General features: G+C 43.8%; 1 protein-coding gene and 1 pseudogene across 2 annotated transcripts in view; one reads left to right on the top strand and one right to left on the bottom strand.

The window, feature by feature from the left end:
- nrp1a (neuropilin 1a) overlaps positions 1-8,342 on the top strand; it is a 62,441-nt gene extending 54,099 nt beyond the window's left edge. Inside the window, exons 12-18 of one of the 2 annotated variants that reach the window (XM_035913750.2) lie at positions 2,868-2,957; positions 3,692-3,742; positions 6,187-6,330; positions 6,423-6,700; positions 6,790-6,886; positions 7,014-7,064; positions 7,162-8,342. In XM_035913750.2, coding sequence (XP_035769643.1) covers positions 2,868-2,957; positions 3,692-3,742; positions 6,187-6,330; positions 6,423-6,700; positions 6,790-6,886; positions 7,014-7,064; positions 7,162-7,445 — 995 coding nt within the window. In that variant the 3' untranslated portion in view covers positions 7,446-8,342. Of the gene's footprint in view, positions 1-2,867; positions 2,979-3,691; positions 3,743-6,186; positions 6,331-6,422; positions 6,701-6,789; positions 6,887-7,013; positions 7,065-7,161 lie in introns of both variants that reach the window. The other variant, XM_006804520.3, reaches the window with a different exon arrangement.
- A 5,301-nt stretch (positions 8,343-13,643) lies between these two features.
- Positions 13,644-15,566, bottom strand: LOC148101212 (uncharacterized; annotated as a pseudogene).
- Positions 15,567-15,812: the final 246 nt, after the last annotated feature.

The following is a 15,812-nucleotide window of genomic DNA, read 5'->3' as shown; positions in this document are numbered from 1 at the left end:
GTCATGTCTTTGCCACGGTCCTGTTTATTTAAAGACGTGCATGAGCGCTCCCTATGTCGAGCCCACAGCTGTCCAGCTCCTGCTCTTTATCCTTACAAGGGATAGTTGTCTTGTCTCCCTGTAACATCAAAGCTGCCCCCAATAGCTAGCCACTTCTACAGGGGATCAAATGAAAGCCCACCTGGCCCACTAGGATTATTGCATCCTGGCCCTCATCGCACTCTTCCCAACCTCGGCACGTCTTTCTTCTTTCAAAGGACTGCGCCCACTTTGCTATCTTTAAAATTACCATTATTTTTTTTCCAGCTCTTTATCTGCCTCTCTCAAAGCTGATGTAGCACAAAAAACGCTCGGCAATATAAGCACACGGAGCATCCTAGCCCTAAGTGGATTTACATATTGGATTTCAGGGAGGCCCATTCTCTTGTAAGCCTCACGGACTCCCACCGGGAGCTTTAGTCAGATGATAATGCTTGTTTTCGCTGTTAATGCCAAACACACACAAACTCGCACAGATTTATGCACACAGACCAACCGCAATCACCTTGCCAAACATGTGGTTACAGTAAACTGTACACAGTCGGGTGAGTGCACAGGCAGGTGCGTCTCCTAGTGTGTACAAATGTGTTTGTGTGTGTATGTGTGTAGCAAGTCGTAGCAGGAGGCCGAAATCCTCATTTCTATGAGAGGCTCCCCTGACGCAGCGCTGACCCCATCCCTGACCTTCCCCACCCTGAATCTGACAGGAGCTGATCTGCCTCATATTTCATCTAGCAGAGAGAGCGAGCGAGAGCATCGGCTCACACACATGCACAAACACACTCAATCGCTCTCACGCACAACTACAGATATTGTACACATTTTTCAAGATGCTCGCCCCAGTCTGTCTTCGCCTCCCTTTTGTCGCCTCTCTCCTCGTTCCTTCTCCTCGGCCTGCACTGAGGAAGCCAGTTTAATCCTCAGACAGTGCAAACACATATGAAAGGTTTGGACTACAGGAACTGTTTTGTAGCTCCTATAACTATTGGAGGAAATACACTTTTTGTGCGGCCATACAGTGCAGGAAGGACTATCAAAAGTTCTTGGACTCCTGTTCGAAGAGCAGCGTTTCAGCATACAAACTGGAAGGAATTTGTGGTGACATAGTGACCAGAGACCAGAGGCTGTAGTCAGGACCCACAATAAACTTTCAAGCGAGTGAAACTACCGAAGACAGTGAAGAATACTGTTGATTTACAGAGAGTCACCTTGGTAACCTGCGCCTGAAATACCAGCAAGAGACAAGCTGGCAGTTTCAAACTGATGCACAATGAGCAAATCGTTTCCAGTGCTCCTACTTCAGGGTATACTCTCTCAGCCCGTTCTCACTCCCGAGGCGTAACATGCCAACGTTTTGTCACGTCCCGCGGCGTTCCTGAGGAACGCAAAAGGAGACCTTCGGCGTTCTTATGGTACGCGGCGGGTTATGGCCGAAATCCAGTGCAATGACGCTCCCGCGGTAGTAGACGTTCCAGCCCTGTATTCCAGCCCTAAACCTAACCTTATCTCTAGCGCTAACCATAACCTTTTTCCTGATCTTAACCAGGACTTTAATGAAGTTAAATAGCGTGTTTCTAAGCGATTTGAAGAAAAAGAGCGAACATGTGTAGATTGAGTCCATACGGTTCTCATATTTTCTCATATTTCCTCATTTTTCCAAGGTCGTCATTCAGGAACGTGGTGGGTAGCCGAAAACGTAATATGTTGACGATTTGTCACCTAGCGTAAAATGTTACGCTTTGGGAGTGAGAACGTGTTGAGACTCTCCAAGCACAGGAAGTGATGTCAGTGACATGCATGAATGTGGGCTAGTTTAGATGTAAGCATACTTCTTTGCAGATACTGGCTGATATAAAATCATCCAAGAATATATGTCATGTCAGCTGTGTAGGGAAGAGTTAAGTTGTAAAGTGTAAAGTTGAAACAAAATGTGTAAAAACAGAACAACGGCGAAGTCCAAGCTTTTTTAAGACTATGTGTGACGGGAGGGAAATGCAACACAATGTTCACTCGTCAAAGCAAAACTGTCCTCACACATTTCCTCTCACCTTGAGCTTCTCCACACAGTGAAGCAGTGACTGATTAGAAGAAACAAACAAAGCTCTGTGTGTGTAAAAACCTGTCCTGACAAATGGCTATTTTGTCTGCGCCACACAGTTATACCCTGCTTTTACAACTCTGTTGTAATCCTGACACTTACAACACAACAAACACACGCTCAGTTTTGTTTTGTTTGCAGATGTTTCTTTGTCAGCTGCTAGCTTGCTATCACGCCATTAGCGGCCCTATAGAAGTGGGAAAGCATATAAAAAAAGACCTTAGAAGACATGTTGTTGGGGAAGTCCCTCAGTGTGCAGACACCCTCAAGGAGTCCCGAGAAATATTGGGTCTGAAATCTCCAAAAGGCACACCGCTGTGTGGCACTGGACCATGGAGCGGATTTTGGGCCTTTCCCACATCCAAGTGAAGCAGGGCCATAATGATAGACTGGAATGGCCCTGCCTATATCCAGTCCCAAGTCCTGTTACTCCACCTTCTAGTTTCAAAGCCTTACGCACCATGTATTCGCTTCAGCTCTATTTATACACCCACACCTCCACAGCTTGATAAAAGGAGGGATACTAATAGCTCAGTTCTACACTAACGCTCACTGTGAGCACAGCAATCGAGCTTACAGAAATATATTTCACTGTTTCTTCTTCTTTTCTTTCCTTTTCTGTTTTTGTTTAAACTATATCCCTTGAGCTAAAATCAGTGCACTTTCCATGTTTAACCTGTAATCTAACCTGTATTGTTTCCTCTCTCTCCCTTCGCCGTCACCTGTCCAGCTCCTACACTCCCGCCAACCACCGCAATCCCGAGCACCACCCCGTCTGACGAGTGTGATGACGACCAGGCGAGCTGCCACAGTGGCACAGGTGATGACTACGACGTGACAGGTGCTAACATCGCCTTCATGAGACTGCGACCAGCCCCTCCCCCAAACCCTCCCTGCCCTAACTTCCCCTTGCTTTCGCTGTGGCTGGCGCTCGATCGTCTCCCCTCGATTCTGCGCCATCACAGCTTCTGTAGCATCGCTGCCGCAGTCAAATTTTGATACCAAACCCAGTCTTCCATGTACTGTACCCTGCACACTGGCAAGCATGCATGCACCCTCGTGTGTCCTGGCAGCCACAACTCTAATTTGCTGCGCCCCCGTTGCTACCACCTCCTCCTCTTCAGTCTACCACTTCTTACCTTAAGCTCTGAGCGCTCACCAGAAAGCATTGTTGCATTTGCACCTGAAATCAATTCACCCACATCTGTTCTCTATCATTTCATCTCTCACTTGCTTTTTGCTCTGGCTCCCTGCCTCCACTCACTCCTAGCTTACTTTTCCTTCTAACCACTCAACTATCTCAGCCTGCACCGTCGCCTGCACACTCCCCATTAACCAGCAGTCTCCAATGATGAGCATGGCACCGTCTCAGTCATGCGTATTGCATAAGTTCTTCCTGCTAGGAATATCAGAAAAAGGACATTCATAAGAAAGAAGCCAGAGACAAGGCATGCGTTGATTAGCCAAGTTTAGCTAGCATGGGTACTTATTTAAAATGAAACTTAGCTCTTTGCAAACCTAGGCTAACTGTGCTAACATTCTGTATTGTGACAGGTGGTAACATGATGCCAGAGAGCACTACTGCTGAAATGGATACCATCCCAGGTGAGCAAAAAATACCATATATACATATTTTTCAAGGTCAGTGCTTTCAAAGTTTGCACATCAGAGTGATGAAACATACAGCGGGGCAAATATTTAACCTCTCATGGTTTGTTCTGAATTAATTTCATGAATTCATCAAGAGACACACCTGAGATAATGATTGCCAGCTCGAGCCAGCCTCTCTCCTCTGATGTGTGTCTGTTATTAAAGCTGATGATATGGCCCTGAGAGGCTCCCGCTGACAGGGTAAAGGGAGGCTACGTGATGCAAGGCTAGCCGATGATTAGCACTGGTGCTCTGCTGCTGCCTTCTCAGCATAATCACTAATCACCAGGCTGACACCGACACACACACAGACCTGTAAAAGCCAGATGCAAATGACCGGAGGAAGTTAGGTGCACTTTGGGGCCCACATGCATGGACAGACACACATAGCCAGTGTCTCCTACAGCGGGCTGATGAGGCAGCAGTCAAGAAGCAGTGCCCCAGTCTGACCTTGGCTAATGGGCCGTAGGCTCCACCCAACCCCCTTTCTCTCAGTCAGCTGGCTCTGCGGTCTGTCTTCGATTTGGGGTGTTGTGCCAAAAAGTGATTGTCTGCCAAAAACTGATTTCCAGTGTTTCTGTGTATTTTTTCTGTGTAATATCTTTACGTATGTTTGTAAATAGACTTCGGTGAACAGGGGATACAAAGGGGTTACATAAAGAATTTAAAAATTATCTGTTTTTTAAGTATCTTTACAACTTGTCCTTACATTATAACCAATCCGGTCCTTTATCCCCACTTAAAATATTTTTACAGAACTATTGTAATATTTGCTGCCATTTCTGCTGTCCTGTTGGGCAACTTACTCTTACAAAATACATTTTTAATGTTAATTAGATTTTTTTTACTGCATAAATAAAGGTTATATAAAAGTCACTGCCAAAAACTGATTGCGGCTTCTATCTTGTTACACAAATGTTGTTTGTGGCTCAAGATGACTTTATGTCATCCATAAGGGATCCATTTGACATATGTTTAACATATTATAGCCCAACAAGTTACTTATAGCACTTTAAATATGAGCAATCAGTTTTTGGCAGACAATCACTTTTTGGCACAACAGGGGCACGAGCTAGATTATTAGAGTAGCTCTAAGATGCAAATGTGTGTATGCATTTATGCATGTTTTTGTGTGTGTATGTCTGTATGAGTGTAATGAAGTACAGCTAAACACCTATCTATTTGACTTTTCACTTCAAGACTCTCAAACCATGCATGTTAATAAGCTGTGTGTGTGTCATGCACCATGTATCTCAGGGGATATAGTTTCCACTCACATTCATGGAGAAATAGACTTTTTTCTCACGCATATATATATATATATATATATATATATATATATATATATATATATAGCCAAGTGAGTCATGTGGCTGCTCATCAGTCTCGTCACAGGCTCCTCTTAATGGAAAAAAAAAAGCCAAAGTCGTTTTAATTGGGAATGGAGTTTCTATGGGGAAAATAGTGGCTTGGACCCTGAAATGTGGTTGATATGTGATGGGAATTCCATCCTTTGTGTTTAATGGGTAAATAGCGTCATTGCCTGCAGAAGTTAGTTAAATCCTTCCCATTTTTTAAGGGAATATTTGCTCATAGATTCTGTCATTCAGAGAGTGGTATCTCTAAAGGCATTTCATGCTGGAGAATAAAGCTATGGCTGGCCTCCCAAACATCTCGTTTCCCCAGTGTTCCTTGAAGTCTTTCTTTATCTAATTTGGAAAACACTAAAGCCCGAGCTCCCACACATTTTCTGGCCTCGATGAAGGCTTCTTCGACACGGCGTGTGTCCACAGGGGATGGCATTGTTGGAGTGGGGCCCCGGCGCTGTTACCATAGCTGTCTTCGAATCCCATGTCCCTGCTCTCATTAAAATCGTCAGTTCGCAGCGGGTTGCTATGAATGTTTCCTTTCTCAACTGGGCACGGTGTCCAGGCATCTGTCTTCCTGTCCCAGCCATTGGGGGTTTTGACTCTTCTCAGTGTTCCCGTTTAATGCATTCTTTACATACCCTGTTGCAGAAGAGATCATTAAATACAGCCGAGACATAAGGACTGCATGAGGTCTGTGCCATTGGTTCACACTCTTTCTCATGTCAGAACTGTAATTTACCTTTTGTCCGACTCCTGCTTCTCCTTCATGAGTTAGCTGCTTGTATCGCCCCCACCTGTAGGACTGTAGGCTTATGTCTCACAGTTATCTGCTGCCCTCTAGTGGTCTGCTCCAGAGCAGACTAAGAGAAGGAAGCTCCAAAGTGTAGCCTGTAGTTATACCATGACAGGCCCTGCGGTCATTGTTCGGATAGAGCCCAGGGCTACAGGCAGCTTCTCCTTTTGTAATAAGCAGAATGATTAAGGTTTTTTTTCTCCTGTGACACATGATCTTGATCTTTCTTCACACAGCTTTTCTCTGGTTTGCCTGCGACTTTGGCCGAGCCAATGATCCGTCCTTCTGCAGCTGGACATCGGAGGACACGGGATCTAGGTGGCAGATCCAGTCCAGCGGCACGCCTACCCTCAACATCGGACCCAACATGGACCACACAGGTAAGTACCTCAGATGATAGACTCACAACATCTGACACAGTACATGTGGCATTTTACCTCTGTGTTGCTGATACAAGGGCTTTACATTACAGGTGAACCGGGGAATTTCATCTACACCTTAGCAACCAGCCCCCAAGAGACAGAGGTGGCTCGACTCGTCAGCCCCGTGGTCGGCTCCCCGGACTCGGACCTCTGTGTGTCATTCTGGTACCACATGTTTGGGCCACACATCGGCACACTACACATCAAGCAGCGCAAGCAAACGGAGAAGGGACCTGCAGATGTCCTACTGTGGACAGTCAGCGGCCACCAAGGCAAACGCTGGAGGGAAGGTCGTGTCCTCGTGCCACGCACCAACAAGCCTTATCAGGTAACTGACCCACCTTTTAATTTACCTGTGCTTTTTGTGTGTGTGCTGTCACTCTAGAGGCTCACTTTTTTTTTTTTTTTTTTGCCAAGGTGGTTATCGAAAGTCTAGTGGAGAGAAAGAGCTGGGGAGACATCGCTGTGGATGACATTAAGGTTCTCGATGGGATCACACTGCCAGACTGTAAAGGTGAAGCTTTGTGCATAGTTTCAGTGACTTCCTTCAGTTTTTGAACTAAAACAGCACTTTGGCACACAGCTCTGACTGCAGTTTTTTCTCATTTAGCTCTGCTTTTAATATGAATTTCTCTTTAAAGATCCCGACGTGCCCACTGAGCCAATATTGCCGGAGGATATTAATGAAATCAGTAAGTCCTTTCACACATCAGGTTTGCTGTGCATTCTAACCTTTTAGTTTATTTTCTCACTTTTCTTTTTCTCTTCTGCTCCTTGCTTCCTCTCTAGTTCCGGAAAACACCGAATATCCAGACTTTGTGGATAACAACCAGATCCCTGAAGGCAGCATGCTAAAGACGCTTGACCCCATCCTGATCACCATCATCGCCATGTCTGCCCTCGGGGTCTTCCTGGGGGCCATCTGCGGCGTGGTCTTGTACTGCGCCTGCTCACACGGAGGCATGTCGGACAGGAACTTGTCAGCTCTGGAGAACTACAACTTTGAGCTCGTGGACGGCGTCAAGCTAAAGAAAGACAAACTCAACGTACAGAGCTCATACTCGGAGGCGTGATTCAGGACAGAGCGCATTCGTGTGACTGCGTGCGATGGGCCGGGCTCTCGCACGAGACTGTCTGCAGGCATATAATCCCGCCTGTCTGCAAGCAGACGGGCTGCCGATGCCCTCGAATCTCTGGACGAGGGACAGGTTCAGGAACCAACAGGAGGTCTGGACTGATCCATGCTTTTCTCAGGAGCTGCAGTTAAAAAAAACAAAACAGAGCCTACCAGTAAAGGGGGAGGGACACTGTGTACAAATGAAATACAGGAAAAAAAATATGTACAGATGATTCAGATGATATTTTAATTTTCTATTTTGATTTTCATTCATTTTTACAATCGGATGCTGGTGTTGAGACCAATTTATTAATGATGTTTAAAGTATTTATCGTTTTCTGGAAAAAAAAAAAAAAGAAACGTCTTTTTATTATTACCATCAGTTGGTAACGGCTGTTTTCACCTTTTAGAAAGAGACGTATTGACATCCTAAGTGAACCATATCCGGTAAAAACTGTAGATTCGCCCCATGGCGTGGCAAACAGAGTGTGCCGTGAGACATTTACCCTTTCCCCCCCTTTGACCCCTATCACTCTAAAGTGAGGGTCCCATTCATGGCAATGTATGGTTCTGACAGTGCCTTTAATACGTTTTTGTTGGAATCCTCTGTTGATATCGGTGTTTTTTACTGTACTTGGCTTAAGCTATAATGACAGGAAACAGGGGCACATGACCTTAGAAATACCTGCAAAACAGGACAAGAGTTTATCACAGGTTTTTTTTTTGTCGTTGTATTTGTTTGTTTGTTTGTTTGTTTTCTGTCCAAAACAAAAACACACACACTGTAAATAAGTTTTAATATATTTTATTGTCCTTTTTTTAAAGAAAGTAAAAAGTAAAAGAAAAAAAAAAAGCTGCAGTATCCCTTTTTGTCATGGGTTTTTGCGTGTGCGTGTGTGTAAATACAATCTCCTGGACTGTTTCGTGGAAGGTGCAGTGTTTCATTTTCAGTCGCTCGGGCGAGCGCGATTCGCCCGCTCGCTGACGCTCCAGCGATTTCAATGTGCATTCAAGCCATCTGTCACCGAAACGTCCGCTTCTCATAAAGAGCCCCAAGGATGAATGAATCGAGAGGTAGCAAACGCACAAAAACAAAACAAAAGAGATGAACTCTCAGCACTCTTCTTCTTCTGATCGCTCACGACCACGCCATATCTCTGCTGTGAGCTGAACTGGTCGCCGTGATGTTTTCCAGAACTTTAAACACACTCGTGACAATTTCAGAGGAGGTGGTGAAATATATCAAATATTTGGCAAAAACAAACAAACAAACAAACACCAATCCTCGTTGCTTTGCTTTATCTAAATCCCTCACTGTCTTGTCACTGTGGATTGTTCACCCAGGCAGTGCTATCTGGACAATGCAGCTTGAATGCACTTTGTTTTGCGAGCCCCTCGTGGTAGAAACCTGTAAAAAAAGAGGGGTTAACACACTAACTGACGAATGGTGCTATCAGTAATTTAGCCAGACACGTGTCTCATGATGAAAAAAAAAGTTTTTAAATAAAAAAAGCCCAGTTTGTATTGTCCACATGCTGTAGTGTAGCTCAAGCCCCGACCTCCTCCTCTTGGGGGGCTGTGAAGAGTTTTTAACGTGTTTCACGTGTAGCAGCCATAATGTTGTGATGTCAGAGCTGATGTCAAAAGGACAGGACACTGGTACAGTGGGTTGGAGATGGGGTGAGGTGGGGTTGGGGGTGGGAATCGAGCATCGTCACCGGAATCAGACCCCCAGGCCTCTCTCCGTGGCTTTACCAAAGGATGGTTGCCCCCTTATACATACGGTGGAGGGCTGGAGGGGGAGGAGGGGTTCCTCGCCAACACAAAATACCATGAGACCACAGTCCCTCCTCTCCGCACCCTTCCCCATGAAAAAATAAAAAAAAGGGGGTAGCCTATGGCAGGACACTTACAGAGAACAGCAACGTGTTTGTTTTTTCTATCTCTTTTTAAGCTTAAAAGAAGTGAAACGTCGCCCAGGTGTGAACTCTTCAATCCCAGGGTGGTGGTGCCCCCCCTCCACGAGACCGCCGGGGCCCCTGAACTCAATGGGGGGGGTTTTGTGCCACAGTCAAAACAATCAAAAAAAGAAATCAATCCTGGGAGGCGTGGAGTCTTTTTACATGGATGTGCTTTGTATGTTGTGCCGTGGTGAACACACGTTCTCAGCTTGTTCATTTTATTTTTCAGGACCGGGCGACCCTCTCTCCCCTCAGCTTTTACACCGCCCCCCTGCCCCTCCCCCACCCGTGCTTTCAGCTGTAGAGCACTGTAGCTGCAGCAGCTAAGGAGAAAGGATACTGTAGCGTGGACTCAAAAGAAATAATGTTGCACTGACAAATATATTTAAGAGGTTTATGTGTTTCTAGCGTTCATTTGCAAAAAAGAAAAGAAAAGAAACTGAAGAAAATCAAAAACTCTGTTTTCTTTTTCTGTTCTTTTTATATATACATGCATATATATATATATATATATATAGTTTCAGATTATGTGACATAATTCTGAAATGTAAAAATACTGAGATGTTTTCATTATTGAAAAAGGCAGAAGAGGTTTTTTTTCCTCCCAGCAGTAATGTCCCTCCCCCGTACATTTACATGGCATATTAACCCTTCGTTTTGTACTGTCATTCAGAATTTTGTGCAGATTTTCTTTATTTTTTATTTTTTTTTTTTTACAATTACAAGGAATTAAGATTTTTATTTTCAGTACTGCTTCTGTAATTTACTGTGTGAAGGGCGGGAGGGGAAAGGAATAAACAGCAAAGGCCTTAAAAAATTGAAAAGGGAATTTGTGAGTTGTAATTCAGGCTTTGAAATGTTTCTTTCTTTTTCTTTTTCTGCTCCAGTCGGACATCTAAACCACGGCCCTGCTGTGAAGGGTTAAACCAGCAGCTTCATAAGCAAGCAGCTCTTTGAAACAGCATCTTTTTTGTTGTTGTTGTTGTTTTTGCTTGAGAGTGATGTGAAAGCACTATCAAGGCAACGCAGTGATGTTAAAAGAGAACTTTTTCGTCTGGTCTCTGTCTCATTGCCACCGCTTTCCAAAGATACAATAAAAAAAAAAAGCGTCTCCACACGAAGGAGGATGAACTTTTCTTTGCTGAGGAGTTTTGCTTTTTTTCTGCATTTAATAAAAGAGAAACAACTGAGCAATGACAGGTGAAAATTAACCTCCTGATCCCAGATCAGAAGTCTGCTAATGTGAGAGTTTCCACCTTACTGAAGTAGTTAACAGTGGTGAAGTTGATGGCATAAAGTAAAGGGCAGGGTGGTGACCACTAATGAGAAGCTGATGTGAGCTGGGATCAGTCACTCAGCTGGATTTTGATCCTGGTCTATCATTAGTTCAAACTGCATTTTCACTGATTTTTTTTCTTCTTCTAAATTTACAGGGGTCATATCGCTTCGCCACTTATTTTGGCAGGCCAGGAAATGAGACAGAAAGTATCACCACAGTGATTTTTAAAATCTCTGGTTTCAGTGTCAGTTTCAATTTAGAGCGTGAGATAGAAGTGCAGCATGTAAGCAGCTCGTTGAGTAAAGCTTATACACATCTTGAAAGACATAGCAGGACCCTCATCATCGTTAGCAAGCAAATTAGAGTCCTAACATCTTTCAGCTGCTATATCCTTCACACGCTATTGACTACATGAGAGCTTAGAGCATGCAAACCCAACTTCATCGCTGTTTTATCTCTCCTCAGACTGCTGAAAACGAATAATCTTGCAAAACTATGCTTAACATTAATTAATGATTAATTAATTAGTCATTAACACACAGAGTATCGTCAGTCATTTATCTGTGTGGCACGATTGATGGAGAATTGTAGCTTGATCTACACCACAATTAGAAAGTGTCTGATATGGATACTTTATTTAGCGGTACTTCTTTGGGTTTTAAAGTCTTCTTTTCCAAAGGCTTTAAAGTGCTGCTTCTTTGTGAATATGTTATCTACTAATTCTGAAGATTAGTCTTTAATTATTAATTTTGGGGATAATGAAAAATCCCTTTTGTGTTTAGCTTTTCTATTCTATACCAGTGCAGTCGCTCTTATTAAAACCTGCAGAAGTCATTATTGAATCACCTCCTTAAAAGGCTATTAGTTTATCACTTATTAAGAATCAGTCAGTGCTGTAGCTACAATATCAGTAAAAACATCTCTTTCTCCAGGTCAAACATAACATAGAGCCAAAAAAATCAAAGCCACAGTCGCACTGTGAGGAGAATCACTCACATTGTTTTTTGTCACAACTAGAAATTTGAAAATGTTTGACTTACTAGTTTGTAAAGGCTTTTTAGCTTTGCAGAAAAGAAGTTATAGCAGCATAACCACAGCATTGGTAACGTCCCAGACAGGCTCGCATCTGAAACTTGTAGTTTTATATTTTGCCACTGGGTGGCTCTGTGGAGTAATATTGAGTTCTTTATTCTGTATCATATTCCACGTTTGTTAAATAAAAGGAACATTATTATGAAACGGTCTCTAATGTGTTAATGTAGAGCACTGCAGTAAATGTGTAGATGCTTCATTATTTTTCTTTTTTGTTTCCATATTGTTTAATGTCTGCAAAGGATTTAGTGGACTAGGAATGATTTGCCAGTTATAATACGTGCAAACATAATACAAAGTTTGTTTGTTTTTTTATTGTGGGTATTGTGATATGTTATCACGGACGCAGAGTGACTGGCTGACTTCCATAAGCTGCTGTGTTACACAGTCTTTACTGGTACTGCCAAATAAAACAGAACCGTTAGTTATCTGCGCCTTTCCTGCTATAACAAGAGGAAATTGTGTCTGTCATCTCGCTATTTTTCCATGACGAAGTCGTCTGCCCTCAAAGTGCAGCTCTGAAAAAAACTTAGATTTGAAACAAATTTGTTATGGCCCTGTCCATGCAGTAGCCAAATCCCACCACAGGGGGGCTCCAGAATCCACAGAAGTCCTATGACATTTATCCAGGATACCTCAGCTATTACGGCCCATCACTTTTATACCATTGACTACAAAAACTCACCATCCACTTCATTAGGTACAAGTTTTTTGTTCCATATTGATATGATAGCATCACAGAGATGCTGCAGATCTGTTCGTTGTACATCCATGATCTGAAATTCTCATTCCTCCATATCCCAAAGATGCTCTCTTGGACTGAGATCTGGTGGTGGTGGAGGCCACCTGAGTACAGCGAGCTCATTGTTATATCCAAGAAACCAATTTGAGATAATTTGAGCTTTGTGACCTGGCACGTTGTCATTAGTAGATTATACCCTGTTGCCAAAAAGGGATGGACATAATCAGCAACAGTAGCTACTCAGGTAGGATGTGGCATTTTAAATGATGCTCAGTACTAAGGGGCCCAAGATGTGCCAAGGAACCACAACATTACACCACAAGCAACAACTTGAATTGTTCATACAAGGCAGGATGGAGCCGTGCTTTTATGTTTTTTAAGCTAAAGTCTGATCTTATCATGTGAATTTTGCAGGAATGTATGTACAATTTTATTTATATAGCACCTTTTAAGATAAATATCACAAAAAAATGTCTAAAAAAGTTACCCAAAAGCAACTTTACTTAAAAAGATGGCTCTTTAGTTGTTTTTATAAGAAACCACCAAATACATAGATCTAAGGCTCAGTGGGGGAGAGTCTGGGGGTCACTGTGGGAAAATCTCTGTCTCCTTTAGTTTTCTTGTATAACACACAGCCAGCAGGACCTGATCGCAGGACATCAGAGACCAGCTGGAGACAAATGGATGTAAAGGTTCAGTGATGTACATCAGTGTTTACCCACAGAGAGCTCTGAAAGTCACAACCAGAATCTTGAAGTGGACTCTGAAGTTGACGAGGAGCGAGTGCATCTGAATTGGAAAGTGACCTGACAGTACTCACAGGTGCATTCTGAACAACTTGCATACATTCTGAGGAGGTTTTGTTGAGACAAGTGAACAAGCAATTGCAATATTCCAGAAAGGATGAGATAAAGTATTTGCCATAATTTCTAATTCACAGCGTGAGATTTCATGTGATCGTGATCATCCGAAGTTAAAGCACGAAACTGTCAGGGCCACAAACAAGGACTTCTGTTTTTTCTATATTAATCTGAAAAAAATGTCAGCCACCCATGCAAGACCTGAATCTGAATCTGGTATTTAGAAAATCAGCAGCACAAGAGAATAAGAAAAATAGGGGTTGACTTTGCCTCCACACCTAAACAGAAAAACAAGAACAGTCAGTGAGATTTGGCAAGTGGGGGAACACTAAGATCTGTTGTAGTGTCCCAGCTTAGGGAAAATACTAACAGCTCACAATAATTTCTATTGGCACCATAGGCAAGAAAAGCAACTGACAATCTAGCTTATATCTTTATATGTATATATTTACAAAAATTGCCATATTAAAGTTTTGTTTGTTTGCTTCTATTGTTTATTGTTTATTTCATAGCATGGTGTCTATTAGAATAGAATAGAATAGAATAGAATAGAATAGAATAATCCTTTAATTGTCCCACAAGGGGGAAATTTGGTTGTAACAGCAGCCAAAAAGACAAATATACTACAAACAGTACACAGGACACGGAACAGAAACATACACAGTTTTTCTTACATATTTACATTAAGGACAATGGTTACTATAAACAGAGTACTGTACAGTTATTAAATTAAATAAAAATAATTACAGGTAAGAGGCAAACCAGGTTGTAGTGTGAATTGGTTAATTAACTAACTTATTGCAGTTACAGCATTGATGTAAACATCTATGTTTGTTGGGAGCAGTTCAGATTGTACAGTCTGACAGCTGCAGGGAGGAAGGACCTGCGGAAACGCTCCTTCATGCATCTAGGATGCAGCAGTCTGTCACTGAAGGAGCTCTGCAGTTCAGCAACATCTACATGCATGGGGTGGGAGACTCTGTCCATCAGAGATGTTATTTTGGCCAGAGTCCTTCTGTCTCCCACCTCCTGTACTGGGTCCAGGGTGCATCCCAGAACAGAGCTGGCCTTCCTGATGAGTTTATCCAACCTCTTCCTCTCAGCTGCCGATAAACTGCTGCTCCAACATACTACACTGTATAAAATGACAGATGCCACCACAGAGTCGTAGAAGGTCTTTAAAAGACTGGACTCCAAATGACCTCAGCCGCCTCAGCAGGTAGAGTCTGCTCTGACCCTTCCTGTAAAGAGCATCAGTGTTTATTATTCAGGTGAACACCCAGGTACCTATAAGAGTCCACTATCTCAATGTCCACTCCCTGGATGTTCACCGGTGTCAGTGTGGTGGGTCTGCGTCTCCGGAAGTCCACCACCAACTCCTTCGTTTTCCCGGCGTTGATCAGCAGGTGGTTCTGCTGACACCAGTCAACAAAGTCCAGAGTCCACTGTCTGTACTCTGAGTCGTCCTCACCTGTGATGAGGCCGACTATGGCAGAGTCGTCAGAGAACTTCTGTAGGAGGCAGCGTGGGGAGTTGATGGAGAAGTCTGCAGTGTAAAGGGTGAAGAGGAACGGTGCCAGCACAGTTCCCTGTGGGGCCCCCGTACTGCAGACCAGCGTGTCAGAGACACAGCCCTGTGACCTCACATACTGTGGACGTTCTGTGAGGTAGTCCAGTATCCACTGGGACATGTGGTGGTCCACTCTTGATAGCTCCAGCTTGTCCCTCAGAAGTCGTGGCTGGATGGTGTTAAAAGCACTGGAGAAATCAAAGAACATGATCCTCACAGTGCTTCCAGGCTTCTCCAGGTGAGTCAGAGCTCGGTGCAGGAGGTAGATGATGGCGTCCTCCACCCCAATGCCAGGCTGGTAAGCAAACTGCAGAGGATCCAATGAAGACCTCACCAGGGGGCGCAGATGGTTTAGAACCAACCTCTCGAGGGTCTTCATCAGATGCGATGTCAGGGCTACCGGCCTGTAGCTGCTGAGGTCCTTGGGATGGGAGGTCTTTGGTACCGGTACCACACAGGAGGTCTTCCACAGCTGTGGTACTTTCCCCAGTGACAGGCTCAGGTTGAACAGATAACCTAGGATGCCACACAGTTCATCTGCGCAGCATCTCAAGAGCCTGGAGCTGACGCCATCTGGACCTGCAGCCTTCCGCACCTTGATCTTGCGAAGCTCATTCCTCACTTGAAGTGCTGAGATAGAAAGAGTGGATATTATTCAGTGGAAAGACAGTGGATCACTGCTGGAACATCCACTCATGTCTCTTTTTGCAGGATGTCTCATGGAGCTGCCTGTAGGATTGTCTAGATTTGCATTCAAATGCCAATCCAAAACAAATGCCTCTTTGGGGAATGTTTGCTCCCTTTCAGCAATGTCTTCAT

This window comes from Neolamprologus brichardi, chromosome 9 (genome assembly GCF_056152115.1).
Source record: "Neolamprologus brichardi isolate AB-2024 chromosome 9, ASM5615211v1, whole genome shotgun sequence".
In the NCBI taxonomy this organism is placed as follows: Eukaryota; Metazoa; Chordata; class Actinopteri; order Cichliformes; family Cichlidae; genus Neolamprologus; species Neolamprologus brichardi.
The sequence above is the reverse complement of the archived record's forward strand: the minus strand, read 5'-3'. Positions and strand labels throughout refer to the sequence as shown.